Source organism: Adiantum capillus-veneris, chromosome 7, assembly GCF_014529385.1.
Source record: "Adiantum capillus-veneris isolate H3 chromosome 7, ASM1452938v2, whole genome shotgun sequence".
Classification (NCBI taxonomy): domain Eukaryota; kingdom Viridiplantae; phylum Streptophyta; class Polypodiopsida; order Polypodiales; family Pteridaceae; genus Adiantum; species Adiantum capillus-veneris.
Genome location: NC_140937.1, coordinates 65,929,621 through 65,940,525, shown reverse-complemented (window position 1 = coordinate 65,940,525; position 10,905 = coordinate 65,929,621). Strand labels below are relative to the sequence as shown.

Below are 10,905 nucleotides of genomic sequence, written 5' to 3'. Positions count from 1 at the left end.
AAATATAGTAGATATCCATATGTCTATCTAGGAACATATTTTGGGTGTGTGTGCATGTGTGTGTGTTGTAGAGAGAGAGAGAGAGAGAGAGAGAGAGAGAGAGAGAGAGATGAACTAAAATATTATATTAAATCTCTTTAAAAGGCGAAAATGATCTATGGGACCAAACTAATAGAATCTTGGTGGATTGAAGCATATGGATAAAATATAAGAATTGATACTGTATAGAATCATATGCATAATATATCTCCAGATTGGAAATGTACTGATGACGAGTAACACGATAAGAGTATCTGGACAGGGGACGGATGTATAATCCTTGAATTGCAAGTACATCTCTCAACATACCTAGAATATTAATGAATATACATGATAATAATAATATACGTTGTCTAGATGGATAGTGATCAATGTACGAATATATAACTGAGAAACCATTGATGTATGTACCTAGAATATTAACTGTTAGGCATGATAGTATAAAATAATATCCATGAGCTACGATATTGATATTTTTGATATTCATAATCTTGATTTGTTAGCTTGTAAATTAGGATTTCCAATAATCTTTATGAAAGGTCTCCAACCTATAAATAGGCCCCTCTCCTTCTAGTAAAACAACCTCCAACATCTCACATAGCACCCCAACACTCTATGCGTGAGGAGAGACTTAGGTGTAGCAACCACTTGTGAGCTTCACTCTTGGTGTGAGAGAAGCCTTCAAGCTACACATTGCAAGTGAGAGAGCGTGAGTTCCACAAATCTCAAAACCACTATTGTATATGCTCTTTCATCATCAATAAATTGAGGTTTGGTGCATCAAAGGCGTGATTCGACGTTCAAATCTTCGTCCTCCCATTTGTGCAATACGGTTTGGTGAATTCAAGGTGACTTGTGTATTTTGAGTTTTTATCGTTTGATGTTGGAGATGTTATATAAACATAGACCTAATAAAGGAATCTACATAATTTAAATATCATTGCTTATCTAGGAACCATATTAAACCATCTACATAATAATATCTTTGAGCTATGATATCGATTATAATGCGTGATAATGATTAGTGATGGTAACCCTATGCAGTTCGTATATAGTAAGGCATTAAACCATATAGCAAATGGAACAATTAGAAAGATAATAGAATGGGACAATATCTTCCAAAAAATATCAAAACTATAACCTACAGGTGTTATGATACCCCTAATCTAGATGGATACTGACGTTGGAATATATATCTTAGAAACCATTTTCATTATATGTATCTAGAATATTAATTACGGCTAGCTATGCATGATAATAGTAATGGTACCACTAGTATCAATGGTAGCACTGCTAGTCTAGCTGAATAGGGACATTGGAATATATAACCCAAATTCTAAAAGAGGTATTCATGACACCCCTTGATCCAAGGATATTGATGATACCCTTTCTCTAAGATCCATAATAATTCTAATCCTCTTGCCCTGATGGGTCTCTACATGTATGTAATAATAAATATTGAGACCGTAATGTCTATATATGGCATAGTTTTAAATATAGTAGATATCCACATGTCTATCTGGGAACATATTGTGGGTGTGTGTGCATGTGTGTGTGTTGCACAGAGAGAGAGAGATGAACTGAAATACTATATTAAATGTCTTTAAAAGGGCAAAATGATATACAAGACCAAACTAATACAGTCTTGGTGGATAGAAGCATATGCATAAAATATAAGAATTGATACTGTATAGAATCATATGCATAATATATCTCAAGATTAGAAATATACTTGTGACGAGTAACACGATAAGAGTATCTCGATAGGGGACGGAAGTATAATTCTTGAATTGCAAGTACATCTCTCAACATACCTAGGATATTAATGATTATACCTTAAAATAATAATATACGTTGTCTAGATGGATAGTGATGAATATATGAATATATAATTGAGAAACCATTGACGTATGTACCTAAAATATTAACAGTTAGGCATGATAGTATATAATAATATCCACGAGCTACGATATTGATATTACATGATAATAAGTATGTTATTTCTAAGCTAGCTAGAATATAGTGATGGAGATGTTATATAAACATAGACCTAATAAAGGAATATTAATCTACATAATTAAAATATCATTTCTTATCTAGAAACCATATTAAACCATCTACATAATAATATCTTTGAGCTATGATATCAATTATAATGTGTGATAATGATTCAAAATGGTAACCCTAGGCAGTTGGAATATAGTGAGGCATGAACCATATTGTAAATGGAACAATTAGAAAGATAATAGAATGGGACAATATCTTCCAAAAAATATCAAAACTATAACCTATAGGCATTATGATACCCCTAATCTGGATGGATACTGACGTCGGAATTTATATCTTAGAAACCATTTTCATTATATGTATCTAGAATATTAATTACGGCTAGCTATGCATGGTAATAGTAATGGTACCACTAGTATCAATAATGGTAGCACTGCTAGTGTAGCTAGATAGAGACATTGGAATATATAACCCAAATTCTAAAAGAGGTATGACACCCCTTGATCCAAGGATAGTGATGATACCCTTTCTCTAAGAGCCATAATGATTCTAATAATCATGCCTCGACGGCTCTCTACATGTATGTAATAATAAATATTGAAACCTTAATGGCTATATCTGTTGTATTTTTAAATAAAGTAGATATGCATATGTCTATATGGGAACATATTGTGGGTGTGTGTGTTGCACAGAGAGAGAGAGAGAGAGAGAGAGAGAGAGAGAGAGAGAGAGAGAGAGAGAGAGAGAGAGAGAGAGAGAAAGAGAGACAGAGAGAGAGAGAGAGAGAGATGAACTAAAATATTATATTAAATGTCTTTGAAAGGCCAAAATGATCTATGGGACCAAACTAATACAATCTTGGTGGATAGAAGCATATGCATAAAATATAAGAATTGATACTGTATAGAATCATATGTATAATATATCTCAAGATTAGAAATATACTTGTGACGAGTAACACGATAAGAGTATCTAGACAGGGGACGAAAGTATAATCCTTGAACTGCAAGTACATCTCTTAACATACCTAGAATATTATTGATTATACGTGATAATAATAATATACGTTGTCTAGATGGATAGTGATCAATGTACAAATATATAACCGAGAAAGCATTGACGTATGTACCTAGAATATTACCAATTAGGCATGATAGTGTAAGATAATATCCACGAGCTACGATATTGATATTGCATGATAATAATTATGTTATTTCTACGGTAGTTAGAATATAGTGATGGAGATGTTATATAAACATAGACGTAGTAGAGGCATCTACATAATTAAAATATCATTGCTTATCTAGAAACCATATTAAACCATCTACATAATAATAATATCTTTGAGCTATGATATCGACTATAATGCATGATAATGATTAATGATGGTAACCCTAGGCTGTTGGAATATAGTGAGGCATGAGACCATATTAGAAATGGAAAGATTAGAAAGATAAGAGAATGGGACAATATCTTTCAAAAAATATCAAAACAATAACCTATAGGAGTTATGATACCCCTTATCGCGATGGATACTGATGTAGGAATATATATCTTGGAAACCAGTTTCATTATATGTATCTAGAATGTTAATTACGACTAGCTATGTATGATAATAATAATTGTACCACTAGTATCAATAATGGTAGCACTGCTAGTCTAGCTGGATAGAGTCATTGGAACATAACCCAAATTCTAAAAGAGGTATGACACCCCTTGATCCAAGGATAGTGATGATATCCTTTCTCTAAGAGTCATATTGATTCTAATCCTCTTACCTCGATGGCTATCTACACGTATGTAATAATAAATATTGAGACCTTAATGGTATATATGGCATAGTTTTAAATATAGTAGATATCCATATGTCTATCTGGGAACATATTGTGGGTGGGTGTGTGCATGTGTGTGTGTTGCATAGAGAGAGAGAAAGAGAGAGAGAGAGAGAGAGAGAGAGAGAAGAGAGAGAGAGAGAGAGAGAAGAGAGAGAGAAGAAGAGAGAAATGGATCTGCAGCAATGAGCACTCCCTCCCTAGGGCTTCGGTGGTGCTCTAGCTCATGCTCGTGCTCGTCTTCGATTACTCTGCACGGGGCATCCTTCACTCCTACTGCAGCTTCTACGCATCCTCAGCACTCGGTACATTCAGGTCCTTCATTTGCTTCTCTTGTTATGGCGTCCTCTGTATTACCTTCTGCATTTAGAGTAGACCCTAGGGAAGACGTCCAGAGCCTAGTGCATGAGAAGTTGGATAATACCCCTTCTTATGATGCGTCGGCGTTGTCTGACATTTTACAATATTCCATTACCAATGACCCCCAAATAAAAGGGCATCACCAAGTCTCTCTGGATTCCGAAATGACTTGGCAACTAATCTCTATTTTCAAAGCTCGTGCGGTTGTTCTGTTCTTCACTGGTCAATTGCCCCAAATTAACGATATCGAACAGGCCATTGATAAAGGTTTTGGAGCATAGGGAATAGATAAAATTTTATATGCGGGGCAAGGACTTTTCGAGGTCCTGTTTCTCAATCCTCAAGATCAAGCTGCATTTCTATCGAAACCCACTGTTAAACTATTTGGAGCGGTCGTGCATGTGTTTGATTGGAAGCCCATTAAAATGACTAAAGATGCCCTGCTATATAAGTGCCCCGTGTGGGTTGAGTACATAGACCTGCCATCCTTCATGTGGTCATGCATTAAAGATATTACAGCCACATTAGGGCAAGTATTGTATGCCCCCACCATTAACTCTCCTAACCGTAACAAAGCTTGTCTTCTATGGAATACCACAAACCCCTTTCCACAAACTATAGACATTAACATCCCGTCTCTAGGAAGGATGGTGTTGTACTTAAAATGGGGTTCTTTAGCAGGAGCATGTTTTCATTGTAACAAGCTAGGTCATTTCTCTAGAAACTGCCCCACGGTAACTCAATCCTTAGGAGATCTCATCCCTTCATATCCAGGCAGTAAAAATTTGGTTCCACGAGAACAAATTTTTGGGAAATTTCCTAGTACATTTCATCCAGGTAATGCTAATAGCCCTGGGGTGTAGCAGACCTCGGTAAATGTATCCCCTGTGTATGCACATGCACCTGGCACCATACATCCTCATGTGAAAGGGGTATCCAGACCTCTATTCAACCCTAGTCATGCAGGGAACCAGGCTAAATCAGGTAATGGGCATCAAGGCCCAGCCTCTGTGAAGAGGAAAGTTGCTATATAGGAAGAGTTTCATCATCTGAAAGAAATGGAAAAGCTTGAAGCAACGATTAAGTATCATCAGAATCATCCATGGACCATGAGCCTCCCATAAGCTGTTCGTTAAAAGTAGCATCACGATTCACAATTACTTTCTTGGAGGAAGGTTCATAGAATTTGTAGCCTTTGGAAGTGTCAGAATATTGAATAAAAATAACTTTAAGACCAGGAGCACTAAGCTTTGTTCGTGTTTCTTTGGGAACATGAATATAATCAATACATCCAAAGGTTCGAAAATGAGATACAGAAGGAATGTCACCTGTCCATGCTGTGATGGTATCTTACCAGAGGGTGCAATAGTAGGAAGATGATTCTGAATAAATACTACTATCAAAGTAGCTTCGGCCCAGAAAACACAAGATAAGCTAGAATGAATCAACATACATCTTACATCATTGAGAATAGTGCAATTCTTTCGTTCAGCAACGCCATTCTGTTGAGGTGAATATGGAATAGTGTGTTCATGATGAATTCCACTGTCAGCACAGTAACTCACAAACTCTCGAGAAACATATTCGCCTCCATTGTCACTACGAAGATTCTTAAGGCGACGACCAGTTTGAAGTTCCGCAGCCTTGTGGAATTGTTTGAAAACCGATAAAGATTTAGATTTTTGTCTAAGTAGAAATACAGTCGTATACCTTGAGAAATCATCAATGAAAGTAATGAAGTAGCAATATTTTGATCTCGAAGAAGGTAGAGGTCCACATATATCAGTATGAACAAGATCCAATATGTTATGAGAATGAGTTGTAATTGAGCTTTAAGATCCATGCCATGAACAAGATCACGACGTTGAAGATCAAGGAGTTTTGAGAAATCAGCATGAACAAAACGGTGATGCCATACTTTGCAATCATGATCACCTAGAGCAGTCACAACATTTGCTACAGCATCGTTGAGAGAGAGTTCAAACAAATTACCGTTTCGAGGAGCAGTGGCTATAGTCCGGCCATCTTTCTCAATTCGGCATTTGGTATGATCAAATCCAACAACTAGACCAAGATCAACAAGTCTAGCAACTGAAAGAAGATTATGTTGAAGATCTGTTACATGTAATACTCCTTGCAAAATTCGAGTGGAAGAAGACAAGGTACCAAGATATAAGTCTCCAATACCCTTTACTTCACAATTAGTATCATCAGCAAGATAAACAACACGTTGAACTGGTAGTGGATGATAGTTATGGAGCCACTTAGACTGATATGTCATGTATCCTGTAGCACCAGAATCAACAATAAAAAGTGATCCATCACGTACATGAAGTATTCTATTTAGAGCAACTAAATATAGGACCGCAGCTTGTTTCTTGTACAATGTTGTTTCGATGTTCAGTAGCATATGCTCTATTACGAATCTATGGGACCAAACTAATACAATCTTGGTGGATAGAAGCATATGGATAAAATATAAGAATTGATACTGTATAGAATCATATGCTAATATAGCTCAAGATTAGAAATATACTTGTGACGAGTAACATGATAAGAGTATCTAGACAGGGGACGAGAGTATAATCCGTGAACTGCAAGTATATCTCTAAACATACCTAGAATATTAATGATTATACATGATAATAATAATATACGTTGTCTCAATGGATAGTGGTGGATGTATGAATATATAATTGGAAAACCATTGACGTATGTACCTAGAATATTAACAGATAGGCATGATAGTATATAATAATATCCACGAGCTACGATATTGATATTGCATGATAATAATTATGTTATTTCTAAGGTACTTAGAATATAGTGATGGAGATGTTATATAAACATAGACCTAATAAAGGAATCTACATAATTAAAATATCATTGCTTATCTTGAAACCATATTAAACCATCTACATAATAATATCTTTGACCTATGATATCCATTACAATGCGTGATAATGATTAATGATGGTAACCCTATGCAGTTAGAATATAGGGAGGCATGAAACCATATTGAAAATGGAACAATTAGAAAGATAATACAATAGGACAATATCTTCCAAAAAATATCAAAACTATAACCTATAGGCATTATGATACCCCTAATCTGGATGGATACTGATGTTGGAATATATATCTTAGAAACCATTTTCATTATACGTATCTAGACTATTAATTACGGCTAGCTATGCATGATAATAGTATTGGTAGCAATAGTATCAATAAAGGTAGCACTGCTACTCTAGCTAGATAGTGACATTGGAATATATAACCCAAATTCTAAAAGAGGTATGACACCCCTTGATCCAAGGATAGTGATGATATCCTTTCTCCAAGATCCATAATGATTCTAATCCTCTTGCCTCGATGGCTCTCTACATGTATGTAATAATAAATATTGAGACCGTCATGGCTATATATGGCATAGTTTTAAATATAGTAGATATCCATATGTCTATCTGGGAACATATTGTGGGTGTGTGTGTGCATGTGTGTGTGCTACACACACACACACACACACACACACACACACACACACACACACACAGAGATCAACTAAAATATTATATTAAATGTCTTTAAAAGGCCAAAATGATCTATGGGACCAAACTAATACAATCTTGGTGCAGTGGATAGAAGCATATGGATAAAATATAAGAATTGATACTCTATAGAATCATATGCATAATATATCTCAAGATTAGAAATATACTTGTGATGAGTAACACGATAAGAGTATCTAGACAAGGGACAAGAGTATAATCCGTGAACTGCAAATATATCTCTAAACATACCTGTAATATTAATGATTATACGTGATAATAATAATATACGTTGTCTAGATGGATAGTGATGAATGTATGGATATATAACTGAGAAACCATTGACGTATTTACCTAGAATATTAACAGTTAGGCATGATAGTATATAATAATATCCACGAGCTACGATATTGATATTGCATGATAATAATTATGTTATTTCTAAGGTAGTTAGAATATAGTGATGGAGATGTTATATAAACATAGACCTAATAAACCAATCTACATAATTAAAATACTATTGCGTATCTAGAAACCATATTAAACCATCTACATAATAATATCTTTGAGCTATGATATCGATTATAATGCGTGATAATGATTAATGATGGTAACTCTATGCAGTTGGAATATAGTGAGGCATGAAACCATGTTGGAAATGGAACAATTAGAAAGATAATAGAATGGGACAATATCTTCCAAAAAATATCAAAACTATAACATATAGGCATTATGATACCCCTAATCTGGATGGGTACTGACGTCGGAATATATATCTTAGAAACCATTTTCATTATATGTATCTAGAATATTAATTACAGCTAGCTATGCATGATAATAGTAATTGTACCACTAGTATCAATAATGGTAGCACTACTAGTCTAGCTGGATAGGGACATTGGAATATATAACCCAAATTCTAAAGAGGTATGACACCGCTTGATCCAAGGATAGTGATGATACCCTTTCTCTAAGAGCCATACTGATTCTAATCCTCTTGCCTCGACGGCTCTCTACATGTATGTAATAATAAATATTGAAACCTTAATGGCAATATATGGTGTATTTTTAAATAAAGTAGATATGCATATGTCTATGTGGGAACATATTGTGGGTGTGTGTGCATGTGTGTGTGTTGCAGAGAGAGAGAGAGAGAGAGAGAGAGAGAGATGAACTTAAATATTATATTAAATGTCTTTAAAAGACCATAATGATCTATGGGACCAAACTAATACAATCTTGGTGTATAGAATCATATGCATAATATATCTCAAGATTATCTAGAAACCATATTAAACCATCTACATAATAATAATATCTTTGAGCTATGATATCGACTATAATGCGTGATAATGATTAATGATGGTAACCCTAGGTAGTTGGAATATAGTGACGCGATAGCAGTTGTGACGCGACACGGGAGTGTGGAAAACATTGATGAACAAGGAATATACAGAGTACGCAGAATAAATTGATGAAGTTAAGAGTCTGTATAGATAATAATTACAAGAAGAACATAGCTTGTGTCATAACCTCCCGACCACCCCCAAGCTATCTCAATCACACTCTCACTCTCACTCTCACTCTCAATCTCAATCTCAATCTTGTGCACAATCTCAATCTCAATCACACTCTCACTCTCAATCTCAATCACAATCGCACTCTCAATCTCAATCTCTTGATCACAACAATGATCATAATCGCAATCGCAACACGATTACAATCCCAATATCATAACACCTTGCACAAATCTTGTTTCACACATTGGTTTCTGCATCGTCTACAAAATAGCCAAAAGAACATACTCCGTGCAACCAAATCAACATGATAATCAAATTCAAAACATCATTTTGTACCATCATAAAAGAGTATAATCACTTCTTGATTGGATCAAACAAAAGAGATATTACCTGTGTATATCTGTTTGTAAGCTAACCTATTGCTGCTTGTAGGTTACCCTGTTGCTGCTGGCAATTTGTTTCTCTCATAACTCGGTCAAACGAACTCAGAACATAGACTTCCAAGTACTCAAAACGACGGGAATAGTTCTGTTCTACAAGGCAGCGCGGACACAATTGCAAAAAAAAAACGTCTTTATTTGGCTTTATCATCCGCGTCGTCAATAGTCTCCAATTCAACCATCTTCGTACATATTTCCTTATCAATGGCTTTGTTCGGGCATTTGAGAGTCTGGTGACCTTACTCTTCTTGAAACTTGATTGATCTCGCAGCTTCTCCCGCATCGTCATCGTCTTGATCATCGCTCCTCTTTCGTTTCTTCTTCTTTGATCCTTCATCTCTTGGAGACGGCGATGGACCGTTTCCATGTTTAACTTCCATCTTCTCCTCCACTTTGTCTTCTTACACCAGCTATTCTCTTTCCTTTATCCGCTTCCTCATATCTGTAAAGATCTTCATTGAGCCATCGTATAATCTCCTCTTGTTCCTTCAATCACTGTTGATATGCTTCTGACGGGAGCAAAGGGAACCCCAAACCCCCGACTACCTCTAAAACACTAGGGACCGAATGGAGCACCTCGAGCCTGTCATGGTAAAGAAAACAAGGGCACCACCTAGCTTCAGCGGCTAGGACGCAAACAACACACCACCATAACAAAGTTTTCATCCAAGAGAGATGGATGCTTGGGAGTAATGATGAAGAGGAAAGGGAATGAGATCAAGTGAGAGAGAGAGAGAGAGAGAGAGAGAGAGATAGAGAGAGAGAGAGTGAGTGAGGGAGGGGGTATAGCGGCTTAGTACTTAGCCACCACAAAAGGATGGCGAATCCGCACACCCTTCACACATACACAAGCTCACTCCAAACACAAGATTAGGTGGCGATTCCACACACCTCACATGGGCAAAACATTGCAAGAAAACATACTCACAAAACCTCAAGCTTTATTTAGAGAATAAGGCGATGAAATGGGGAGCATAGGGTAGGGGAATGAGAAGGGAGAGAGTGGTAGAGCACATGGCGGATAGGTGGGAGTTGATGGCGAAGACTCGCACGAGGGTTATGGCCATCATCCTTCATTTAGTTGCCCTTCATCTTCCATAGCCAAGGGTGTAGAGGTCATGCTCAAGACAAGCATGGTGATTGCGGTGATGGTGATGGT

General features: G+C 36.2%; 1 protein-coding gene across 1 annotated transcript; it reads left to right on the top strand.

Moving 5' to 3' along the window:
* Positions 1-4,063: 4,063 nt before the first annotated feature.
* Positions 4,064-5,101, top strand: LOC147453983 (uncharacterized). Its single transcript, XM_086516995.1, has 2 exons — positions 4,064-4,384; positions 4,520-5,101. The coding sequence occupies exons 1-2, from the start codon at positions 4,064-4,066 to the stop codon at positions 5,099-5,101; spliced, it is 903 nt and encodes a 300-aa protein (XP_086373121.1).
* The last annotated feature ends 5,804 nt before the right edge of the window (positions 5,102-10,905 follow it).